At 36.8% G+C, this 26,963-nt stretch overlaps 2 protein-coding genes across 14 annotated transcripts in view; one reads left to right on the plus strand and one right to left on the minus strand.

Moving 5' to 3' along the window:
• The window catches only part of LOC113114781 (neurobeachin), a 246,747-nt gene that overhangs the window by 152,761 nt on the left and 67,023 nt on the right, over window positions 1–26,963 (plus strand). For 6 of the 13 annotated variants that reach the window (XM_026281781.1, XM_026281784.1, XM_026281783.1 and 3 more), the window contains 3 exons: window positions 7,843–7,994; window positions 16,365–16,511; window positions 21,226–21,362. In XM_026281781.1, coding sequence (XP_026137566.1) covers window positions 7,843–7,994; window positions 16,365–16,511; window positions 21,226–21,362 — 436 coding nt within the window. Of the gene's footprint in view, window positions 1–7,842; window positions 7,995–16,364; window positions 16,512–17,101; window positions 17,135–21,225; window positions 21,363–24,509; window positions 24,566–26,963 lie in introns of those variants that run through there. The other 7 variants (XM_026281786.1, XM_026281787.1, XM_026281792.1 and 4 more) reach the window with 3 other exon arrangements.
• LOC113114782 (putative nucleotidyltransferase MAB21L1) lies at window positions 22,894–24,370 on the minus strand. The gene has a single exon (XM_026281795.1). The coding sequence runs from the start codon at window positions 23,979–23,981 to the stop codon at window positions 22,902–22,904; it is 1,080 nt and encodes a 359-aa protein (XP_026137580.1). The 5' UTR covers window positions 23,982–24,370; the 3' UTR covers window positions 22,894–22,901.

Below are 26,963 nucleotides of genomic sequence, written 5' to 3' on the forward strand. Positions count from 1 at the left end.
TTCAACAGAAAAGATTGCCGCTGCTAGTATTTTACCACTCAGCTGGCTTGGTCTTTGGTGAGAGATTGATTGTTTGCCGAAACAGGTGAGAAGGGACGTCTGAACTGTACTAGAACTCTGTCTCTCACACTGGCAGCCATGTCTGTCTTCATCCAACGCAGTGACCTGCGGTGCAGGCCTTGCCAGTCTTAAGCCAAACTGCTTTATATATGTCCTCTCAAGTATTTTAGTTTGATTCAGCTACAGAAAGAAGTTTGTATGGAAGGTTGGTTGTGCCAAAGAATACTTTTTTTTGTTGTTTCAATTTTAGCAATTCCGAGTTTATATCCTGTTTCTCAAGTTATAAACTTGTAATTGCGAGTTTATATATAACAATGAAAATGTTTAGTTTTTTAGAATTGAAGTTATAAATTACAATGGCGATCTACGAATTGACTTTTTCTCAGAACTCTCAGAAATTATCTTGAAATTTCCTATTTTTTCCGAATTTATATTTCACAATTCAGTTTTTTGGGGGAATAAATTTTTTCTTGCAATAGTAACTTTATATCTCACAATTGTGACTTTTTTCTCATAATTGTGAGATTAGAATTGTGGGAAGAAATACAGAATTGAGAGATATAAACTCATGAGAAGAAGTCCTAACTGTTATATGGTATGTTTATGTATGATTTGGCTTTGATTCAGATATAAACCCTTGGGAAGGAATGAAAGCCAGGAAAAAGATGAAAAGTTCAGGCTAGAGAATATCCAGAGAAGATCTGTTTACTGAAAGCTGTTTTCTAAATATTGCATGAGGCATCCTCTTTTGTGGCTTTCCCTGTCAGGCTGCCTTAGGCGGAAATAATTTCCATCCGAGGTGCAATTCCATGAGGAGTATTGTCTCAAATAAGTATTGTAAAAGCATATTAAATGATTTCCATCTTGGACTGGATTTTGGCTTTCAAACTCTGAAGATCAAGCTATATTAGTTTTAAGTGGCGCTAATACCCCCAAATTTCATACAGCCGTATGCAACGAGAGTAGAGAGTTGGCTTAACTTCACTCAAAGTGTTGAGCATGTGTTTAGTGTCATGAACATGGTCAATGGCTGCCATAACATCACAGAGTCAGTGTGGCACTGAGGAAAGCCAGGCTACCCCCAAAATAGAGCAGTCGCTGATTACCGCAATTTTACTAATTATGCTCCATTTATGTCTCCAATGGATGCATTTAATGAGAACATAATGGTGCCTTATTGAATTTCCGCGCTATTCCCTTTCTCTTATGTGCCACAACAAGAGACTATCTGTAGTGACGTGATTTTTAGATCTCATCAGTGGCCTCAATGACCGTGCTCATGACTGTATTCTTCTCTAGAGCTGTCAATTTAACATGGTGATTTAATGATCATTTAGTGCCCCAGCCAAAGCCATTATTCTGCATGTGTACATATAAGCCAATAAATAAAAAACAGCACAGACAGACTCACAAACCAAAAATGGATTGTGAACTGTTTGCCAGCGATTGGCTTTCGAGTCAAAATATGGTTCGTTTAATTAATATATCATTGGCCATAATCCTCTTTTTGTAATGACTATCGGTGGTTTCTATGCCACAATAATGTATTTGAATTATCTCCATTATCAAGCAGGCTTCCAACTCCGAAAGCAGTTATTGTGTTTTCTCTGCTCGCTTTGATGTGCAAGTAATTTATTATATATGAAAATTGTCATTTTTAGTGGCTTCTCCATTTTTTTAATGATATTTAGTGCCAATCTAGAAAGAAATTTTGTTCTCTTTACTCGTTGGATTTAAAGGTTATTTGTCAATTTTGTGCATAAATGTAATACGCAATTTTTGATGGAAACCCAGCTAGTGACTGTGTGGGGAACTATACATTAATGCACATTGTATATGTATATTGTATATGCACAAATGCCACAAAAATATAAATTATAATGAAAAAAAAAAGTCAAATGTGACAGTTCTGAAAAAATTTCAAACCACCTTTAAGATTAAAATTGGTATTTCATGTGTTTTTTTTTTTTTTTTTTTTTTTTTTGCTGTTTTGTGTGAACAAGGGCTTATTCAGAAAGATTCTGCTCAGAGACTCAGAGGTGGTCAAAGAGGTGTCTAGACGGAACAGTTGCACCACTGAATCCTCCCACTTAAATGAATCTTTGGAGATGGATACTGCTCAAGCCCTGCAGAGCAGCACGGTAACAGGGTAATCCATCTCATGAACCAGCATCCCATAATCCCCCACAATACCAGTGTAAAAGCCCAATAGATCATATGTGCAGCCAGGCTTTCCAAACAAAAACATAGCTATATATTTTTTTTTCAAGATTAACTTGTTAGCCTTTCCTTTATTTCCCATTTTGCCATTTTAGACTGAATCATGGCTGTCAATTTTTTACAGCCTTTCACAAACAACACATGCCCTGTGGATACAAGGGTCCTAAATCTTGTTCCCTCGCTCTCTTAGATTGTTTTTAAATGTGTGGAAGGGAGAGGTGGATACACAATTTTTTACACCAGTCTTTTGTGATGCATTTAGAAAAAAAATAAGACCCAAAGCAGTAGTAAATAATGACTGGCACTCTGGTCGGCTGATAGTTTTGGTTATCAGTGCAGGGAAATTAGCTTTTAAAATGCAGTTGGAAATCCATTTGGGTGATTGATGGCCGATGTGACTAATAAATTTGAGCCGCTTTCGGAGAGGGCCAGCCCTCCACCATCCTTTACGCCTGTCATCATGAGCTGTGCGATTGGTAAAGTCGAGCGTGTCGGGAGCTAATTCCAGTGAGTGATTACCATTCAGATGAATTGGCTATCAGGATCCACTCTTTAATCAGAAGACCAACGAGAATTATAGTTATATAATTCCTTTTTTAGATAAAACACAATTAAGTAGTCTATTAGGCACAGCTTTTATTTTTCAACAAAGACTCCTGGAAAACAATACAATTGTGTTGTGATATATCTTTTTTATACAACTGTTAGTTCTGGTCAAACTTGAGTGGCATTCCATAAGCGCGGCTGGATAGATAGAAATGTGTAAGATCCATTTTGATGCATGAATACACTACTGCTAATATGTGTTCTGTATCTACATTCTAGAAACATAATGCATTGAATCAAGAAGTGTATTTTGGACATTTTTATTGTGCAACGATAAAATGCTAAATAAAGCCTGGTGACAGGGATTGAATATTTACTACCCAACTGATCCCATATTGCCATTGTTAAGCAGGATTTAAAAAATCCTGACTGTGCGTTAGTGGTGAAATAAGTTGAATTATTCACTTAACTGATTCGTTCTTTGTCAGTGAACAAAAAACCTCTGCTGGGTTGCTCTAAAATGTGCAACAATTAATTTTTCTGTTGTTTTTCTATGTAAACAAGCGCTCGGTTAATGTATTCGACTGTTGTGCTTGAGTCTTGTGTCTTTTGAAACATCATGCATGTTACACGACATTCTAAAAGCATGGCGCTCAAGTAAAAGAAAACTTTAATTTTGTCCCATTTCACTGTCCTGCATCATCCTTTTTTTAAATGTAAAGAGAAATACCATGAATTCTGAATTTCTTTTAAAACTATTTCCATTGGTGGAGCAAAAAAAGACAAAGAAACAGACAATATTATGTCTAAAAATTGAATGTTTATTTTTACACACCATCAGCTCTCATACTCGTGTCATATTCCTTGAATATAACCTGCTGCTCTTCAGAAGGACTGCTGTGATATATTTAATGGACTAAAGGAGTACTGTATGTGTTCATAATGCCCCTGTGGGAAGAAGACCTCTCTTTTGAGCTGGACCACCCTGGATGAGGAAACTCGCGTCATGGCAATTTTGGCACTGACTAAATCCGGCTCTATATGTTGACCGCAGGGTTTAACGTATCACTGGACCCTCATCCAATCCTGCGGAAACCACCAGCAAAGTAAAAGCATATGCTTTAGGGGAAAGAGTGGGTGAAGAGATGTAAACGGTGTCATCAAGCACCCTTCGGTTTATCATTCATTGTAATACCATGTGCTTGTCTAATCCCCTTATTAAGAAGAAAACGAAAATGTTTGGGCTTTCATCGGAATTGCTGTACACAGCCAAAATGCCACTGTCAAACCAAATTAAAATCATCATATATGCTGTGGGAGGGGAAACTCGTAAATCTTCAAAGTGTACTGTACGCGCATGGATTTCTCATGCGCTACGTTGCTGACTCGCAGGCAGCTTTGGATGTTATAATCTTAAATGGTAATCGCCTGGTTGCCCTGGTGGGATTTACATTTTTTTCACGCTGTAATCTTGCATTTACACTGTCATTTATGTGACTTTGGCCTCTCCGCCTCTTGACGTCTCTGTCTGGCTCTCGAGGTATAAGACTGACAACAGACAAGTCACAGACACAACGCTTTGCTTTTCATACCCCGGCGAGTGATGAACTTTTGGCATGCCGCTCATGTATGCAAACAGGCTTTGTTTCCTACACACACACACACACACATTCTTGATTGATGTTAAACTGAGAGCAAGCACTCATGTTGCTGTCAGAGCTCGGCTAAGTCCCTTGAGCCTCCTGATTTCTTGACATTTGTAGATATAATATTCACGCAACAAGGAGCAGCTTTTGTGATGTGATCCTGCTGTAACACTTTAATCTGTTTAGACTGCCTCAATATTATGGCAGAGTAGAGAGAGGCCCATTCAATACAATCTATAGCTTGGGGCAAACACCTCGGTAGATCTGAGGTTTTTTAATGAAATGGCTCTGCCTTATGTTCAAGTGAGAATGTTGGCTTCTATTGTTATATAGAAATGGGGAAATACTATAAATGGTGGGCAAACAAAACATTATTTATTTATTTTTGTATGGATTCACTCATTTAATATAAATAAATAAATGTTTATAAATAAAATATTCTGTTAAGAGATGAAAATAAAAGTTCTGTCATAAGTAAAAAAAAAAATACAAAATGATTTTTTATGATCATCATAATTATTTTGTATAAAATTAATAACTAAAATTTAGTAATTATAACAAATAACTATAAAATGTAAAAGATTTTATAAGATAAATATGTATATATATATATATATATATATATATATATATATATATATATATATACATATATATATATATATATATATATATATATATATATATATATATATATATATATATATATATATATATATATATAAATGTTTTATTTAAATTAAACGTCCCCTCCATTTCAGCTCTGAAAGTCAATATGTAATAGAAATTCGTTCATCTATATTCTAGATGCATTTTATAGAGATTACTGTGAACGATTTATCTGTAATTGTTCTTCATTTTTATCCTTGTAATTTTAATCAAAATGACTTATTTTGATCTGATGATGACAAGATTGTAAAGATCTATTGGTACTTCCATTATATTAATATTATATATAAATTTAATTTTCAATAAACATTTTGAAACTGTCATGGTTTAGTTATGATGTGAGAAACGATGCCATTTGTTGTCTTTTTTGTATTATTATTATTTTTAAAGCTTAACAAACAATTATGAACTGCCATTATATGAAACAAAGATGCACAATGATAAAAAAATATTAATAATAATTAAAATTAGAGCAACTATATGATGACAGAATATTAATAGTTGTCTGATTTAGTCCTTTCTCCCCTACACATTTTGCACAAATCAATTATTATTTCTCCAAGATTCCACCAGATAGTCTTGTACCCTCTGTCTGTAAGATAGGAACATAGACTAATGACTCGTGTCATAGTTTTTGATGGAAATTAGTATATGGCTCAAAGTGGATGGTGTATTTCCCCATGAGTAGCTGGTAATAAAGACAAACCACATGTGGAATTTGTTGATTGTCCCATACCATGCTGTCATCTATCCCCCAATTACACCCATCATCACTCTCTAAATCCTCTTTGGAGTAAATTAGCTGCAGTATTATTCAGTGCTGGCCTGCTTTTCCTTTCTGTGCTTTTTCCTTTCCCTCTCTCTCTCGCTCCGTTTTAAATCCTTTGAAACATCTCCAGCCCGAGCGCGCTCGAAACGAGCTGCACTTAGTAACCTGATGCTGGTCCCTGCCCTTAATGGTTTGCATTAGCTGCAAGCAATAAAATTAGTCCAGGTCCCTGCTAATGTTGGAATAATCATTTACAAAGATGGTTACCACATGCTGTAGCCGTTTCCCTCTCATTCCCTGTGCTCCCCTTTTTTCTCGGCCTCTCATTTTTTCTTTTATACGGCCGCTAATTCGCTGTTATTAATAATGAATAAAAACGCAATTTTCTGCAGCTTGCTCCAGGGCTCTGGGAATCATTTCAATGAATATTTCAGCACGTTATTTTAATCACAGCTGCACATATGCCGAGGGAGGGGGTCCCTGTTTTATTGTCCTGGGGTGTGGCTATGGTGAGACCCCAGCATCATTAAAACCCCTCTCCGGCTGCATAGAGGGTCCTACCTCTGATTTACAAGACTTGTTAAAAAACACAGTAAAGAGGAGGCAAGCTGCTCCATTTATTCTTGTAATTTGAAACCGTATTTGTTAATGGGACTTGCTGTTATTTATTTGTGGGCCGGAGAGCCGTGGCTGCTGTTTGTGCCTGAGGGGTTCTCGTGCAAAAGCGTGTCTGGGTTTCTGGAGCTAATGAACTTCATGAATTAGCTATATTTTACCAGATATCATTTGAATCTCCCTCCTGTGTAACCTTTGGTTTGGGTGCCCTCCAGAATGCAGTTCTCCATGGCATTGTGTGTAGAGGATTACATTGCTGTATAAATTTAAGTGCTTTCTTTGTGTGTGTCTGTGAAAGCCCATTTCTCCCATACGAAAGAAGAAAAAAACATGCTTTGCCAAACCCTAATTATGTCACAAAAAGAGTCATGATTACTAAGTCATTATTATAAGATAAGCTGTCAGAATTATGACACACTTTAAGTCTTCATTTGTACAAAAAAATTAATTATGAGAAGGTCGAATCTATGCAAGCAATACTTTTATTATGTAATGTCTTAATTTCATAAGGACCGTCATTGACATTTTATCTTATAATATTGATTACAATATAATTCCAACTTTCAATCTCATTATTGTGTCTTGGTATATCTTAGTATAGTATAATTTCACTATGTCATTATCTATTGATAATGAAACATAAATAGATAATGATAGATAAAGATCATTTTATATGTCAAAATGTTACTTTTTTATTTTATAATTTCTACATTTATCTCATAATTAATGCGTAGTGTCATAAGTTCGACTTTTATCTCATAATTCTGACTTTGACAATGACTTTGTCATTATTTCACATTTTTATGTCGTAATTTAAACTTTTATCTCATAATGTGTCAAGGGCCATAATTTAGACATTTTATAATTATGACTTATTGTCTCATAATTTTTTGTCATATTGTGACTGTCCCAATTCCAACTTTTTATGTTATAATTAAGACCCAGTATGTCATAGGTCTGACTTTTTATCTCATAACTCTGTTTTAGTATCTCATAGTCTTGGCCTTTTGTCATAATTCCAACTTTTCATGTAATATTTCCCACTTCTTAATATTATACTTTTCATATGATTTACCAAAGCATATTTTTTTTTCTAATGTAACAAAAATGGGTTTCCATGTGTGTCTGATGTGTTTCTGTTGTAGTGCTTCGCATTTGTAAATGTATTTTTAACAAAATGAGTGATTAATGTGCCAAAGTATGATGTGCCCTGTAGTAAGCAGGGCTTGTTCCACCATATAAAATGATATTCAGTGCTTTAATTTTTTTACTTTTAGCTTTCCAACATGTTTTTTTTCTTCTTCTGATTCCTAACAGGAGTTCCTGTCTTTTCCCCTTTTCCAGTCAGCTGCATGATTTCTGGCGTCTGGATTACTGGGAGGATGACCTCCGGAGGAGGCGGAGATTCGTCCGAAACCCTTTTGGCTCCACCCACTTGGACATCACGTACAAATCGCTGGAGGACTACGGTCAGTAATTCTGCCAACAGCCAATCAAATATCTTGCTGGACTCTTTCAGTCTAGCTCATTATCCCTAAATTGCGTTCATTTCATACAATGACATCATTGTTCACCAAATGGGATACACATATGAGAATTAGAATCAACTCTTGGACACAACTAATATTCTCAGAGCTGAGAAACAGTTCGTTGTCAGCTTTATAGGTTGTATATTTATGAGCCTTGTCAATTGAACATGGCAAGAGAGCTTTATGGCAGGTTTTTATATCCTAACGGCACACATTGTTGAGAGGAAAATTGCGCGCTGTGCTTTTTTTTTTTACTGTTTCTGCCTTTTGCACTCAAACATTTTTCCTCATTGACCCGTTTGATCTTGCAGTGTTGCCCACCGCACGGCTGTCGATTTGGCTCTGTGTCCGCACCAGAGGCTTTAAAAGGGAAACGGTTCAATACTATTAACCACTGCGGGCGCTTCTCCTCCAGGCATCAAATTGAAGATACGAGGGGGAGTGTATTAACCGAACAAGGGCAAATCTATTGATTCTCAAGTACAATGGGGCGACTTCTCTCTTGTGGACAGAATAGTTACTGTAACTATTTCCATTACACATGGGGAAACTTACAAGGGGGCAAGCTAAATAAGCACATTTATTTAAAAAATCCACAAATGAACCCTTGGTATTAGCTCATACTTATGGGTAGAGGCATATGAGAGTGATTTTGACAGCATGTTTTGCTAAAATGCTGCTATTGGCCACCTGGGATGACAATAGATTGCACTTTCTAACATAATGAAAATGATGCACTTTGATTATGGCCAATACTCTGTGGTCTAAACGGCTTACATTAACCAGTCAATTGATGAATTTTGGTATGGATCTGTCCGGTGTTGGGGAAAGTTACTTTTAAAAGTAATGGATTACAATATCCAGTTACTAAATAATTATGTTACTTACCGTATTTTCCGGACTATAAGTTGCACTTTTTTTCATAGTTTGGCTGGTCCTGCGACTTATAGTCAGGTGCGACTTATTTATCAAAATTAATTTGACATGAACCCAGAGAAATGAACAGCATAGAGCACCCTATCGTGGCTGTAGACGGTAATGTTTTCTCTTGGTTCTTGGTTCTGAATGAATGCGACTTATAGTCCAGTGCAACTTATATATGTTTTTTTCCTCATCATGACGTATTTTTGGACTGATGCGACTTATACTTAGGTGCGAAAAATACGGTAGTTACTTTTTATGGAAGGTAAATGCATTACATAAGACGTAAGTACCTTGTGTTACGCATTCGGAAAAGTAACAATTTTCTCGTTCATTTAAAGTAATGCGTTACTTTAGTAGCTACTTGAAAAGTAATCTGATATCTCATGCGTTACCCCCTAAAACTGCTTATGTTATTTTAAAGTGCGTTCTGTGACTTGTTATGCAGTAATATTGTGTCTATCTACATGTCTAACCTTTTGTGCCCAACTGTTTTGAGGCCATGTCAGATGGCCTGTGTGTCAGAGCCAGAACACACACATGCACACTCGTACATACACATGCCAGCTGTTCCTTGACCTGCAGGTGGCCCCTCCTCATGTCACAACAGACTTTCCCCCCCACTAATACATTTTGCCACCATATCAAATCCACACGGTCTTTCAAACATATTACCCAGTATATCTCTTGCATTTCTTCAGAAGCTTATTCCTCCGGCCCAGCTTCTTTTTCTGCCTGTCCTTGGTAAGTTGTCAGTGCGTCTCTGTGGACCCGCGGTCTGGTGTCTGGGGCCGCTGTGATTGAGGACTTGTTGAGGTCCCAAGGCTTCTCCCATTCCTTAATGAGTGGAATAATGCATAAGATTGTCATGTGAAAGGGATTGCCCCCACAATGCCATAGAGAAAGTGAGAAAGAGGGAGAGCAAAGAATGACTTCTCTAGATGGGTTTTATAGAAACGGAGGGACTGTTTTCATAAACCTGCAGAATGGTGCTAAGGTTTTAAGATAAATGCAAGCTTATGATTGTTATGAACTTTAATAAATTAAAAAAAATGTAATTTAATTAAAAAAAATACAGTATATTTTTTAACAAGAAAAATTTAAATATAAATAAATCTATAATAATGTCCTTTTTTTATTTATTCATTTAGTCCATTGATTTTAAAAGCACTCTTACTTTTTCACTAGAATGAAAGTCACATGTAACATGTAACTCTGTACATATGTGCATTGCATAAGGTATATAAATCATCATTTTAAGAAACTGTAAAAGTCAGTAGCTCTGTGCTTTGCTGAACTGGCAGTAGTGGAGGTTTACAGCTGCTTTTGTGACTGGCGGTCGATGTACGTTGAGTTAACGTAGGTGATTTGAATGAATTAACTGTTAAGGGTGCATACAAGTTTCCATTCATTTTTGCCAGAAACCAAAGAGATTGAAAAATGGCTGCTCTCAAATGTCAGAACACCGGCGGTTGACAGCGGTCACTGAATATGGGGCATGTTTTTATTCACAATGGCATATTTTCATAAAGCTTGTCTGCTTTAGAACGTACGCTGCGTTTTAGCCATATTTCAAATTTCTCCTCATGGAAAATGACATGGATGGACATGAAATATGCCTCAGGTTCATTCGAAACATTTTCTAACTGCCCTAGAAACAACATCATTATATTTGATTCATGGTAATTTAATGTATTTTCTGTGGCTGTAATACAATCTTCAATCACTGGAAATAGAAGAACGGCCTGAATTTAATGGGACCTCGAACGGCTGACTATGTTGTATAAGCATTTGATAAACCGTACTGCTCTGAGCCTCATTCCCAGGTACCTTTGCATATGTTTGTGAGGAAATTGCTCAGTTTAGTCTGTTAGCCATGCTGACAAAATAGTGAGCATGTTACATGCGGGTCTCAGGTTTTGATACAGTACCTTCCCTCTTATTCACGAGTGGGCGAGTATATTGTTAGCTGATTGGAATTGGGCAAGCATGAAATGAAAGTCAGGTTAATATTGATCCTGCTCTTTAACAGCCTGTTCTACCTCCGAGTGTCCTTGCAGTCTCATTTTCAGGTGACCAGCTCTGCCCTGACCCAATGAACCCTTCTGGACAGAGATCTTTTTAGCTTGTTACATGAGAAAGAGTGAAAGAGCGAGAAGAAAGGTGGAAGTAAGAGAGGTGTGATAATTCAATTCAAGTTCACTAGAAGTAAATCAACAAACAATGTTGAGTACCACAAAAATGAATGCTGACTTGTCACTCTGTTTGTTTAAGAAAAACAGAAACGTGAGAAGCTTACAATGAAAGTGACTGGGGCCAAGACCTAAATGTTAAAATACTCACTATTTACATTGTATAACCACAAGACGTGAACAGTATGCATGTTTACGTGATTTTAGTGTGAAAATAAATTGCTTGCTAGCCTGTTCATTTTTTTTTTGTTTCGAGGCCTAAAACCCTAGAATGTCTGTAAAAAATAAAAAATAAAAGTCAAAATGTGGCATTGTGTGTTGGGGAAGTTACTTTTAAAAGTAATGGATAAAAATATTGCGTTAATTCATAAAAAACCAAATCAGGCCAAATATTTAAAAACGCAGGTATTCTAATTCTAAATCTGCAGAGCTGTCTGTGAAATTCTGTGCATATAGATTCCATGTGGGCTTTGTAATCAGCCATATTGAGTCTGTATGTGTGATAGCAAATGCTTCTCACATGAGTAAAACCATAACAAAAACTTTGCATGGGTCTCCAATTTCGCTTTACGAAGTCGGGTTCCTTTTTCCAGAGCTGACTGCAGAATTCCTGTCGTTTGATCGACGAGCGCAGCAAGCCCACTTAGCCACATTGTTTGTGTGCAAATTCACTTATGGCACATGTGCAACATTTTGTTAGAGTTATAAGAGACGTAGATCTACACGTCCCACAATTCCTTTTTCTGTCTTGGTAAGTTGTGTATTTTTACAAAAGGCATCTCATCTGTCAATCCCAGAATGGAAAGATACATCAGATGCAATTACTGCTTAAATGGAATATTGTGTCATTCTTTATATATATATATTTCCAAAATGTTTGGCTTTTTCATTTAAAACTACAAGTACGCATGACTCAAGTGGGGCAATAAAAGTGCAAGGCAAATACTCTAGAGCTCCAACCATAAATAAAACATGGACTCTGAGCAATAATAACTGACTAAATGAAGGCCCGTTTGAAGCCTGAAAAAAACTTGAACAGTAAAACTACCGAGCACTTAAATATTTCCACCTTGGGAGCTGCTCTCACAAACTGTAAAATTCCTTTTGCCACAAGCTATGCACAGTTTTTCGTTTGATGTGACTTTTGAAAGAAAAGGCCAAGTAAAGAGATCAGTGTGTTGAAGAAGTCACATAGTGATGGAATGACAGATTTGAATTGCAAACTAGAATCTTTTTTCTTTCCTTTTTCAAAGCCTTCAAAACCCGTGGTACTCATCAAGTAACAGTTTTGCGCCGCTGAAGGAGCTATTTTGAGCCCACTTCAAATATTTGGTTTTCATCATATTGTGCTAGTCAGTGGATATAGCTTTAGAGCTAGATCTACTTCGGCACATTTTGATTTGTTTGCTATTCTACAAGTATGTCAGTCAGTCACTGACAGCTCCCCGTCCCCCAGCTGTATGGATCAGATCCAAGCTTTTAGCGAAGAACATCATTCAAGTCCCACCACGAATGGCAGGCCAGCCATCACCTGGTCTTTCTCAACCCTGCTGCGTCATGCCAAATTTGTGCCCTGGGTAACATAAACCCTCTGATGGCAGAGCGGGTAAGCCGTGCTGGGCTTGAATAGCCTCACTGTTGGCTGTGATGGCTCACAGGAGTCCAGTGAGCGAGCTTCAGGGGTGCCGATAAACGAGGTGGTTGACAATACAAGCAAGGGGTTCTTGGAGTCTGAATTGTAGTGATCTCGAGTTCCCATCAAGCCTCATTCCTAAGACTGACAAATGATCGTCTGTGTTACTAGATATCTCATATATGTGGCCATTTAGGCTTTCTATCAAAGGCTCGCCATTTAAGAGAAAAAACAGGAAGCTTCTGTACTGGGGTCATTGCTCAAAATAGGAACATGCATCACTGTGTTCCAGAAGCTAGTGAGCTTTTGTAGGCAAGATTCATAGCGCTCTCGATGTGAACGATGTTCCAAAAGGTAGGAATATAAATATACCCAAGTTCTAACTTCACTTTATGTGGCAGCACTTCATTTGTATTTTTTGGCGTTAGAATCCATTACAGTGTGTTTGGTAGGAAAAAAGTATCTAGATGGTGGGCAACGCAGGATAAACGTAAATATGCAGTAATTCAGTCAAAATAAAATCTGACTATTTTACTCAATATCATTATGTGCGACATGTTTATGCTAGTTAGAGTAACACAGGAAAAGTTTTAAAGGAATAGTTCACCCAAAAATAAAAATAAAAATGCTGAGAATTTACTCTCGGAGATTTGGAGAAATTAAGCATTACATCACCTGCTCTGCAGTGAATGGGTGCCATCAGAATAAGAATCCAAACAGCTGATAAAAACATCACAAAAAACAACACTGGATAGATTTTTTCACTGAGGAAGCGTCATTATGGATTGTGGACCTGTGTATATATCCAGTGTTGTTTTTTTGTGATGTTTTTATCAGCTGTTTGGATTCTTATTCTGATTTATATATATATAATATATATATATAAATATAAATATAATGATTTATATATATATATATATACACATACACACTCAGCTTTATTTTTAATGGATATGGTCCATTATATTTTTATCTGCTGTTGGACTCTCATTCTGACGGCACCCATTCACTTCAGAAGATGCCTTGGTGAGCAAGTGATATGCTAAATTTTTCCGATGAAGAAGCTAAATTTTTGACATCCTGAATGGTCTGAAGGTAAGTGCATTTTCAGAAAATGTTTATTTTGTGACCCATGTACATGTACCACATTAAAAATGTATTCTGATCTATGTTTTGAATTAATTGTGAACACAAATAGCCTGGTGGCACAGATGGATGACCATAATGGAAAAGAGCACACATTGATTAATGCTATTCTATGATATGATGCATTATCCAGTGGTTCAGTTAACGTTCAACCTTTTTTTAGTGATATAAATTGATTTAATGTGAACAGCGTCACATTAGCGTCAAGGATGTTTGTAGCTATTATTAAGGGCTACCAGAACTAGGAATGTGTACAAATTAGCAACAAATACAGAAACTGACGATATGCAGCAACCAGGTCTGTTGGGACTTTATGTATGCACAAGTATGTTTTCCTTCTTGTGGCCTTCTTTGTGTAAAACTTCCTTAAGCTAAATACTTTTTTAAACTCATGTTTTTCCCCTAAAGCTCTCCCCATTTGCTCAGGATCATTTTCTTGTCAAAAATCCACCTGGTTTATTTTGTCTGCATTGCACTGAGGTCCTAAGCTTTATCTTGCCAGTCAAGACTGGAGCTCAGCTCCATCAGCTCACCCTGCTTTAATACAGGCATAATGACGGTTTACAGAATTACGGTCTTAAGTTTCCCTCTGTCTGCTTTGATCCATGACCGCTTTGTGCCTCTAAATGTTACACGCTCCCTATTTCCGAAAAGCGGTCCCACTTCTTCCTTGGCTCTGATGAAAGCTCCTGAGATATGAGACAGAGCAGGAAGCCCGCTATGTTATTTTATTTTTTTTCCTCTCCCTCCTTCTCTTTTTCTTTCTTCGTCTGTGTAGTGGTGTTGACAACATTTGAACGTGACCGCTTTGAGACGAGGTACATGAACCCCACGGGAGTGTAGGGAACATTTTAAATGCTGCACTGAAAAGAAACACGTCAAAAGAGTATCAGACACTTTCTATTTCTGATAAGTGTTTCTTATTTCCTTTTTTTCCACAGAAAAATCTCTCTGTTCTGGTGTATCAGACAAATCTGACCTTATACAAGATGAATCCAGTGTGCAGTGACGTGTGTCAGGCCTGACTGCTATTTTTCTCTCTTTTATTTAGTAATTAAAGCTGATGAATGATCTTTTTTGTTCGGTAACAAAAAAAGTGGCTACACACTTTTTTGCATCATTTTTCTTTTTCCCTCTGATAAGGCTGCTTGATGAGCTTTGGTGTTATCAGCAGTCGCTTAATAGCGTTGTCGGTTCAATCTCGTTCCCGTCCAGATTTTGAGAGTGGATTGCATTATGCCTAATTAACTTTGAAATGTAGACGGGCCTACACATGCTTTATCATGAGTCTCTTTAATGGAGAATTAAACAGTTTAGAGTAAAACGCTATAGTTTGTCCGTGGTTTCAGTCAGGCTTTTAAAATAAAACTTGTTTATTTCAATTTGACATCATTGCTGATACTTACTCCAGAGTTTGTTCCTATAACAAGGTCTGTTATTCCAGAAATAAAGTGTTAAGGCCTGTTCAGACAAAGGACATTAACTTATAATGATAATGATAATGATATAGTTCTACAAATCTGTCTGAATTTAAAAGAATAGCAGATTCCACACCACAAGTAAAATCCCACAGAGAAACAATTTCTTTGGAATAACTTTCAGAACCTTTTTTTTTTTCATGAAACTCTAGATGGCTCAGTTCCGATAGTTTCGAACACAATCTGATATAATGGCATCTTTATTCACATGGCACAGCTGATTGGTTTATTTTCATGTTAGCAGCCAATGAGGTTACTGCTCAGCATTCAAATAATTGGTTATTGCTTGCTGTAGCAGTTGCAGCAGGCTTCAGAAACCCTTCACCTTCCCCAGCTCCACCTGTATAGTTGTGTATCTTCTATAGGGTGATTTCATGTGTTATATATGAGAGTTCCTTTATATATATGCTATATGTGCAGCAGCAGTATTTTCATAGTAGCATGTCTGTGAATATATTTGGAGTATATGTATATATATATATCTTATATATATATCTTATATATATATATATATATATATATATATATATATATATATATATATATATATATATATATATATATATATATATATATATTTTTTTTTTTTTTTTTCTTTTTTTTTTTTTTTTTTTTTTTTTGGGAACATAATAATAATAAGCCAATGTTGCTTGGTTACCATTATATATTTATCTGTTGTGGCTTATTGATTTACTGTGGACTCAGAATTAATATAAAGATACACAAAAACCTGGCCAAGAAATCACACCATAAAATAAAGAAAAATTCATATACCCACCGTATATCTTTTTTTTTTAAATATAATAGATATGCTGCACAGAATAATTTTTAATGTATGTATTTTTACATTTATTTTTTAATGTGTCTTCTATGCCTTGTGATTCTCAAATGTGCTTAAGTACAAATAATGTCTGTTTTCATCATCCATGTGTCTCTGCAGGCCCTGAGGAAGACAAGGCCCTGAGAGGGAGGAAGGGCTTCCGCGGCCAGACCGTGGTCAGCCAGAGCCCTGAGACAGAGCTGATGCTGGAGGGGGATGATGATGCTGTCAGTCTGCTGCAGGAGAAAGAGGTGGACAACTTGGCAGGTGAGTCAATCTACTGTATACACAATACACAGTGCAATCTGTATAGTGACGGTTCTCCATACAGCATGAAGAGTAAGTCATGCACATCAGTTTCATGACATGACACTTTCCTACAGTCCTCAGGTTCAAAATTTCTGTGTGCCACATGAGTTTGGATTAAACATTTTTAAACCTAATTTGTTATGTTATTGAAATTATAAAGTCATAATCAAACATACCTGTAGGTTTACCTGAGCTGAGAAGTCCCACCAGAGGTACTCCATCTGAAATGTCTGCATAATTCCACATTTGGTAGCATTTATTTATCTATACATAGCTTAAGCGTGGCATTTTGTCAGAATGACAGAATTTGACATAGAACAGATATAGAAATATATCTTACCTGTCAATCTAGAGGCAGACCAGTGTAGTTAGTGTGGTTACTTTATGTTAGGACTGTGTTTATGCTTTTCGTGCTGTGTGTAGGGTTAAGTATTGCTCTGGACAGTGTTACATCTTTTTTCTGCTGAATATTTATTTATTTATTTTTTAAGTCTATAGTTAAACAATATATATATTTTTTATTATTTCTCTTCTTTTTTTCCTCACAGCAAGTTTCTGTCCCCGGGTTGTTATTTCCAGAGGCAAGTTTGGCTATTTAAAGAGAGATTAACCCATTCAAAACCACTAATCAAATTAATTACATATAATTATTTTAAAAATGAAAGCAAATATGATTTTAACCAACAATCGGGAGGCAATCAAGATCAATATAGATTGAGTTCATTATTTATAGTTACCTTTTCCCAAATTGAATCTGCTAATAATGATAGTCTGATGATTTTTCTTTTGCAACTAAAATTGTCTAATCACTGTTTTATTTTATTTTAATTATTTATTGTAATTTTATTTTGCATATAAAAGAAGATTTTTTTTTTTTTAATCACTTGGATTTCCTTTATTCTCAGCAACTCTAATAACAGAATCACTATTGACTGGTTGTCTCTCAGTGTTAACAGTGCTTTGTTAACGTGTTACATTTTTATCAGCTCTACATTTGAAGATGTTGTATATGATATATGTATTGTGAAAGTGTAGCAGACATGTTATTAATAATACCCTGAATAATCAATGCCCCCACTCGCTCTGCAGATCTTCATTAGTCAATGAAGGTTAAAAATGAGTGGTGAGATATTTATGCGTCTGTAGAAAATCCAGTCCCCTAATTTATCAATATATTTTCTTTACTGTCTGAAGTGTTGTATGTATGCATAGCAGAAAATGTAATTAAAGCTCCCAGCATACAACCTATTTAAACTCATTCACAATTTATAAGCAGTTCTGCATGCCATTCTACTTTTTTGACTGTAGGAATTCCTTCATCAGATCTAAATCAGGATTGCCTCAATTACCTCTAATATGTTCCCACCGAAGTTTGCCAATTCGCAAAGCAGAAATGCAGACTGATGTGTTCCTGCTGTTCTTTGTCTACCATTTATGTTAAAAAGTAATTTTACTGGAATGCAATCGATCATAAATCCTGGCACAGTGTATACATTCCTGAAATGTTCTGTGAGCACCATTAAAAGGATTAATATTAACATCAAATGCACTGATTTTGTATCGGTAACTTAAAATGAAATGCTTAGAGTACTGATTATATTAAAATTTAAATTGCATGCCACTGTTGGTTTATTCAGTATTTGTGGAAGAAAAGGCCCAAATTTGTTTCACTCAGTTTCATTCATATTTATGACTCAGGGCAAGTAGGCCTATTTTAGTGACAACATTTTTTTTTCCCTGCTCAGCATTTAGTTTCAAAAATGTGTGTTTATGCTTGTATTGGGTGTGTTTTATTACTCTTTTATTTGAGTTGTGTATCATCACCACAAGGGGAGCTGTGCCATCTGTATATGTGTGTGCACAGTTTCTATTTTGACAGCAGGCCAACAGGCTAATGCTAGTGCTAATGAGTGTAGTAAACAACAGGCCAATCAACAGGCCTTCTCACACCCAATGGGAGGGGCTCAGTTCGTCTGCAGCCAATCAGAGTACAGTATCTGTCATGAGCGTATTTACACCCACAGCTAAACATAGGCAGAATAGGTGTGATGTAAAGAGATAGGCCTACTGACAATAATAATAATAATAATAATAATCCTACATTTTAAATAAAACAAATGTGTGTGTGTGTGTGTGTGTGTGTGTGTGTGTGTGTGTGTGTGTGTGTGTGTGTGTGTGTGTGTGTGTGTTAGCCTTATATTACCACCATATTTACATTTTACAAAGAAGCTACAGTTATATCTTCTTTATACTAGCCGAATTATATTTCATATCTACTTTTGTACTACAAAACAAATATTTGTCTTCTTTTCAGAATCGTATTAGGCCCCCTAAAGTGGCACACAAAGAGAGAAAACATCATCTATTTTCCCATCATGCCTTTGTCTCTCCACACTCCAGTACACATCACAGTCTATAGCGCTAGGCAGGATTTTTTTTTTTTTTTTTTTTTTTACAGCTGACGTCAGGACAGAGCACAGCTCAGATCTGCTGAGTACAACTGCACCTGTTTAGTTCCAGCATGATAATCTACTAATCCTCACTAGTGCTCCGATATCAACACTAGCTACATCACTAGAACATCGGCAACACAAATTAACATAGACTTAACGGGAAAAGGTGAAAAGAACCGTCGTTATTATTATCATTATTATTATTATCATTGTTATTTTGTTAGCTTGTTTATTTATTTATTTATTTTTCCTTTTTTTTGGGGGGGGGGGGTATCGTAGGCTTTACTATAGTATCCTAGTATAGTATAGTATAGTATAGTATAGTATAGTATAGTAGCTATAGTATAGGCCTATATCTAATCTTTTTAAGAAAGATTAAATACATGTTCTTCATATGGGTTTATATAGCCTACACAATCGAGATCCCAGCGGCATATGAGATTACATGTTATATGTGAAACCTGATCGCTCTGATTATGTAATATGAACGTATTTTAGTTTGATCCCAATTTTTTAAAGGTCTCTTGAGGCTTTAGCGCTAATCCTCTCTGCGCATTGGATTAATGCTGTGGCTATTGTCTGGATTCACAAGTGTCCCTCTAGGCCACGTTACAATTGCCTCTTTCTCTATTAAGCGTGTTATGAGAGGGGCATGATTCGGATTAAAGGGTTCACTAGCTTTTCTCAGGTGAAGCCATGTTGCCTTGTCGAATTATTTGCGATCGCGTAAAATTTGTATTCGTTCAACATATAACTTATAATGAGTGAGATTTGACAAAACAATAATACCAGTAATAAAATAATAATAATAAATCGTATAGGCCTATTTCATCGGTTAACAGCATTGAGTTAGCGCCATAGAGATATAGCACATGCTACTTGTGATTTTATTCATCGGCTACTCAATTTTCATTCAAAGTCTACTCAACAGTTATTTATTTATGTGTGTATTCATTTATTTTGCGTAAAATCTTCGTATCGTAAGCACACAGTAGCTTTTCGTTTATTTTCAGGGGCTATGTCTTTATCGAGCTGCTTTGTTGCTACACTTTTTTTTTTTTTTTTTGTCTTAATATCTTAATATAGGTTACCTAATTGAAAACTGATCAAGTTTGTAATATTTACAGTAATGGCGGATGTTATAGATGGGACAAAAAGAGGGAGAGCGGCTTTGGTTTCTACGAGCGTTCGAGCAGTGCTCTGGGAATTGAAACCTAAATCCACTTGTAATCTTGCAGCAGTGTCGGGCATAATTGGCCGAGGAGAGCAGATTAAGATTGATGAGACGTTAAAGTGGCTCTTTTGAGTTCAGGGGGATCGATAAATATCCCAATTTCAAGAGCCTCTCCTCACATCAAGGACAGACCCGTGGGCTGCTGCAGGGGCGAATTTATAAAAGACAGAGGACTGGTCAAAGAGAAAATTCAGAGAGAGAGAGAGCGGGCGCGCACTTGGGATTAAATCCCAGCCATCTGAGTGGAGGTCAACACGTCTGTAAATTTTTTAATAATGTTTGTAAGGTCAATTTTACAGGTTTCATATCATCAAAAGGGATTTTCAACGACTGATTTGATTAGGCAGCGCATAGCTAAATGCGTATCACTCACATATGATTTGTTCTTTAGGAAAATAATGAAAGAAAGTTACTGTGAAATTATTGCCGTTAGGCCTCATAGAAACGCTTACCTATTAAAATAATCGGATAGATTTTTTTTTTCTTGATAGCCTAATGTCATATAGCCAAGTGCATCAGTTTGGAGGACTGATCGCGTAAATTATTCGCTTTATTAACAATTTCCATATTTTCCATATTTCATGCGCATGCAAAACTCTGCATCATATTTAGCCGCATACCTTTTGATTAGATAATAAGAAACTATTACTAAAACACTGTACTAAATAAAATTACTTTTTGGTGTAAATCGATATTATTTTGAATAAACTATGTAGCCTAAGATTTATTTCGAAATGACACACAAGATCACGCCAGCAGGCTATTACCGTCGTGTCCAAGTCTTTAAAGCTGTAGGCTATTCGAAAAGACACGCTTGAAAATATTGCAAACATATTCTAAAGAAATGTCTCAAATTGTTTAGTGTATGTGTATGGTTGTGTATAAATACATCAGCTAACTTGCATTACGCATCGTTTTTTGGTGACTGCCTTGCGATACAATTTTTTTCCCCCTGTGAAAATAAAAATCTATTTTCTTGTTATAGGCCCTGTTGTTTTGAGCACCCCGGCCCAGCTTATTGCCCCGGTCACTGTAGCTCGTGGGACTCTCTCTATCACTACCACGGAAATCTATTTTGAAGTGGACGAAGATGAGCCAGCCTTCAGACGCATTGATGCCAAAGTAGGTTGCATTTGTGTTATGTATTTGCCAGTGTGTACACGTGAAAACACCAAACAGAATCGCGTTCCTAATGACGTAAAATAAAATAAAATAAAATATCATAAAGTGTTTCACAATCTTACAGCTTTATTAAAACAATAATTTTGTAATGCTTTAAAAATAGCATTTTTCTAAATCGAGGCCCATGCCTTGAATGCCCCGTGAGGCCAAGAACAAAGATTATTCTTGATTTTGTTTGAAAAGCTTAGAATAATTGTAGTTTTTACTAGAACTGCATTCATGAACAAATATCAGTTACAATGATGATTTATGTACAAATATAGCCTATGTAAAATGAACCAATGAACTCATAATCGCTTAAATCGGCAGTCCTCGCTTTTGTATGAATTACATGGAATAACATTGAGTGAAGGAAAAATAGTTTTAAAAGATGTACGTTAAAATGGCATTATTGTAACATATATAAATGAAGGGTGCATTTCTGATGTGTAGAACTGTCATGAGAGATTTGTATCGTTAAGCCACACATTTCTGTAATGCATATCAGTTAATCTTTGTCCTTATTTCAACAGCCACTGTTCACTGGAAGAAATGTTCTCTTTTATTTTCTGTTTTGGTGTTTTCCACCCCTTTTTATTTTTGAAAACCAGGCTACATCGTTTCATTTTTATGCCCAGTATCCAAATGCTTAAAGATCCACAAAAATCGTCCTTATTCTTACACTGCAGTATTTATGCATCATGAATCATTATTTGGACACAAATATTAATTTGTTTTTATTAACTCTTTAAATAAACTCAGAGACAGATATAAAAAAAATCAAATCACAAAGTGTTATATTCCAGTGTATTTCAAGTGCATTATTTTCAGGTATATATATTTTTTTCATTTATATATTCTCAATTTCAGCCTTTTATCATGTTAAGCAAGGTACAAACAAAACGGTCGAATATACTTTAAATAAGAATTCAAGTATGCGTATGGAATGTTTAGGAATGTAACAAATAGTACCATCAAAATGTAAACTTTAGAATTTTGCCATTGACAATAGATTAAATCGCTGATGCAGGTCTAAGTGTTTTTTTCTTCTTCAGAAATAATCCAGACGAATGTTAAAACAGGTGAAATTATACTTCTATTTACGTGTCACAGAACAACATTCACAACTGCAGACCACCGGATTCACAATCTACAAATGTGTCTATTTACAGTATAAAATGTACAAGTTGTATTCTGTCACGCAGCTTTGTTTAGATAAAACGTGTTGTTGGGCAGGGCTCGTAAAAAGAAGAGAAAGAAACAGTAATACTGACAGGTTGATTGTTGATACAGTTTGCTCCCACCCTAAAACACATTAATGTCACGTGAAGTGTTTTTAAACGAAGCTCTCTAAAATATTTTTACAACAAAAACAACGTGGGTTGGTTTCAACAGTGACCATTTTGTGGAAGAGTTCCTGATTAGCATCGTCTCTAGGCCTCAGAACTTTGATCAGGCGGACCTCCTATTCACAAACATTCCGTTTATCTAGTTTTTACCTCAGAGTTTCTCCAGGCTTTTAGGGTTGGTTAGAATTTCTCTCGCCAGTCGCCAAGTCTGTTTGGCAGCGTTTTCGAGGCCCGAATGTGGCTTTCCTTGGAAAAGGTCTAGGTTTGGCAGGAAATAATGGGGGCATCTCCTGCACTGCAAGCACGAAATGAGCTGCAATAAAATCCCGTTCAGTCGATCCCCGAGGCAGTTCTCGTCCCAGTCCGACTCGCGCGGGTGTTTCTCGCACTCGTAAGACACGAGAGTTTTCATGTGGTAGTTGTTGAGAGGCTGCCCGGGAAGTTCAAGGTGACGGTCGCGCAACGTCTTGAGCAGGGACAGGCATTTCTTCCTGCAGCCTCCCAGGAGCAGGCGGTTCTCCGCTTCGGCGAACTGCAACACCCAGGCATCGCTCTCCGCCGAGCTCTGCTTCCCGTTCAATGAGTAACACTCCTTCGATAAGAGATTGAAACCCTCGGCTTTGACTTCTGCCACCCGGTTCGGACCAGGCCACGGGATGTGCGGCATCGGCCAGTGGGCAGCGCTGCGTGGCCATATGCCGGTGCACTTGAACGCGGGGGTGATCTGAACCACGTATCTGTCTCTGATGCGTAATTTCACCTCGCTGGTGTCCGCGACCATTTTAACCACGTCCCTGTAGCTGCACTTATCCACCGCCTGCGCCACGAGCGTCTGGAACCTGGAGCGGATCTTGCGCGCGGACAGGTATCCCGAAGCCGTGATGAACTCGACCCAGAGGGACATGCTTCTCTTCCGCCCGTCGCTTAGCTTGAGCACGGCGCAGCCCGGCAGAGAGCCGTCATCCACGAAGTTGAAGACCCCCATCTGGTTCAGATACAGGACCACCTCGAATTCTGTTGGGGAGATGACCTCGAGCCCCTCGAAACGGTTATCCATTTCGTTTAAGGAGCTGATAAAGCGGGGCTCCTGGACCTCCACCTCCTTCAGGACATCTGAGACCACCTTGCACACCTCCCGGATGGTCTTGGAGATGGCCGCTTTCCGAGACTGGCATTTCTCGTTGTAGTATTTATTGAGATGATACACCAGCTTGGCCTGGGCGGCGATCATATTTGGACAGAGATCCGGGTTGTACACCGGAGTCTCGCAGTAACCCGAGGGATCCAACGCGGCTGTTTGTACAGGAGCCAATTTTAGAGAAGAAAGTGGACTATTTAGAGGGAAAAAAAGGGGGATTATGAAATAAAAAAAAATTGCTTTTTATTTGTGCGTGTAGCACATGCACAAAGTCGGGCAGTTAAATCATCAGCTTCTGTTTTCAATTGCGACGAAAAAAAAAAAAAGTCAAAGCCTCTGCAGTTCAGCAACTAAAAGTCCTTACGCACGGATCAGTAGTTCAGCAAACCTCTTGTATCCACTTGCGGTGTCTTTTCTCTGTTTGCAACAAGGGTTGGAAAGTGCAGGGTGCTCTTAAGTGTGTGTCCTAGCTGTGTTGGTGTGTTTAAGACTGCGAACTCACTCCTGTGAAATTATAAAGGGAGGGGTTTGAGAGCAGCTCGTCCAATCACGGCTCGAGTCGTCACTGCCTTCAGTTTACTGACGACAAATTAATCCTCCGCTTTTAAACGCAACTAAATCTTCTGCTGGAAACACACCTACACTTTGGAGGGAGAAGATACAGGTTTATTCGCGATGTATGCGGGCTTTTCCTGCTATTCTTATTAGATACAGACTATGCCTGTTATTGTTTATTTTCTTTTTAACATAAATCATTTCATTTCAAACGTTTGAGAATGGAACATTTAGGATGTATAGCCTATTTTGTATATGTGTATGTATAAGAGTTTCATTTTAATTATCGTTCTGAATCTGTAGGGTATTACAGTTTGACGAAAATATTATTTGTATTTTCTCTGTAGTTTGACATGCATAATGTTTTTCGTTGACCTCTTCATTTGATTTTTCTTTTGGTGTTGTAGTAGCTACTGTTTCGAGATGTTTAAATTGATTTCATTTGATATTATATTGCGTTATATTTCTTAATAGTGTATGTTATTTAAATGTGTATATTCGCTTTGAATATAACACTAATAGAGATATTGTTTTAATTATTTTGCGTTATAAATATGGTAATAGATAGGATGGTGGGCTAAACATGGCTCGTCTCTCAGTAGTTACCAAACACCGGAATCTTTTCAAACATTTTAAATAGCCTATTTCAAACATTAATCCGTGTTATTTATTTTCTTATAGGACGGCAAATGAAGCTTTAAATTCATTTAGGTTATAGTGTTGTCGTCTTACTAGCTTTGCATAGCATAAAAAATATAGCCTATACGTTTTTGTGAAGTTCTTTGTTAAATGAAGGCCTTTAATTTAGCCAATTTGCGTTAAGGTGGTTTTATATGAAAAAAATTCGGTTATGTATAATAAGTTATTGTAATTTCTAATTATTTTAAAAAATATTGCTTAAAGTTTTATTTTTGCATAAAATATAAGACATTCTAAAAAAAAGGAGAAGCATCTTTTTGATCTTTTTTATTCGTCTTTCACAAACGTTTTCTTTTTAACTTCGTTTTTCTTTTAACAAGTTCTTTATTTGTTCGATGGGAAGAAAATGTTATCTTATGAATCTAAACTACTATTATTGTTTTAAATTAACTGCTAGTAGATTTTACTATTCTAGTTCAGTGTCCAAATCAAAGTTCGTTTTAATAGCCTACAACTTTTTGGAGCGTTAGTGTCTTTCAAAATCTACTGCTTTTTTAACGTACTTGTATTTTCTTATTTTAGCTAACCTTTCATTTATTTATTTGTTTGTTTTTTATTTCGGCCTTTTAACCGCTAAAAAACGAATATTTTAACGATTTGAGATAAACTGCCTCAGATCACAATGTCTGGAAAAATCTGTTGTAACATTGCGCGAAATGCAGAAACACCTTTTCGCGCGATATTAGGCTATAAATGAAATCAAACAACAAAACAACAAGAACACCTCGTGTTTACATGTTTCGTGCCCTTTCCATATCCTTCCTATCACACTTGACGCAAGCGCTTATCGCACTATATATATGATACATATAGGCTATATACTGATATTTATACACATGTTGTATATATTTCTTTAGGCATGTTTGTTTCAAGCACATAGAGCAAATTTTTATAGGTCACTGTACTGAGGCATCACAGTCTATTGGCTCCAGCCCTCACTGTCGTCTTCTTGGCTCCTTCTGCTTGAATGATTTTGCCAACCAAAATTAATAGAGCGCTGCTGTTTGCAGGCAAAAATCACACTTATCAATTTGGCTTCTCCTCTGTCATGAAAGCAAGGCGAATGCTGTTTGGCCTTTGGCAGGGATTAGTATGTGACACTGTATTTAAAGCGAACATTTTATTATTATTATTAAAGCATGTATTCAATTACTGTATGTATAATTTAGTTTAATTTCATCCTGGACTGCTGTACATGCATTAGGTGGGGTGATTTTATAAAAGAAAAGGAGAAACACACTTTTATACTGTCACTTTGTTACATAAAAAAAAAATGTTGTGCGGTTTAACCCTTCTTACATCTCAACCATCCCTCTCTCTCTTTCTCTTTCTCTCTCTCTCTCACACACACACACACACACACGCAGACATTACATGGCAGGTACCCAACCATATCAGATCAGACGGTCTCCCTCCCGTCACTGGTTCATGCTATGATGTGTTCAGCTTTTTGTATGTCTGAATTAGTTGCTTCGCTATTGTTTGCCGCAGTGTGTTACAGTAAATATATAACAGCAGTGTGCTGTTGTAGTTTCTGGCATAATTTAATCTCGGATTAGATCCTGTTAATTTTTAAACACTTTCACACTCAACATTAGAAATTGGCCTATTGCAAATGAAGAATGTACTTTATGGAACGGAACTCAAGTCGCTGTTTACCAGTATTTCCATTTCAGCATTTTATGATATCGTAATACATGACTGTCCAGGATCAGGGCCGTGAAGTGTTTGATTTTATAGTGTAGTTTAAGTGTGACCTGGAGGCACTTCAAATCCCCCTTGACCTCGAACCCCCTCTCCTCTCACGCACTCTGCCTCTGC

This window comes from Carassius auratus, chromosome 15, assembly GCF_003368295.1.
Source record: "Carassius auratus strain Wakin chromosome 15, ASM336829v1, whole genome shotgun sequence".
Taxonomy (NCBI): Eukaryota; Metazoa; Chordata; class Actinopteri; order Cypriniformes; family Cyprinidae; genus Carassius; species Carassius auratus.

What these genes read in the sequence shown, in the direction of transcription:
- LOC113114782 (XM_026281795.1), bottom strand. Translation starts at nt 23,981, where the DNA reads ATGATCGCCGCCCAGGCCAAGCTGGTGTATCATCTCAATAAATACTAC.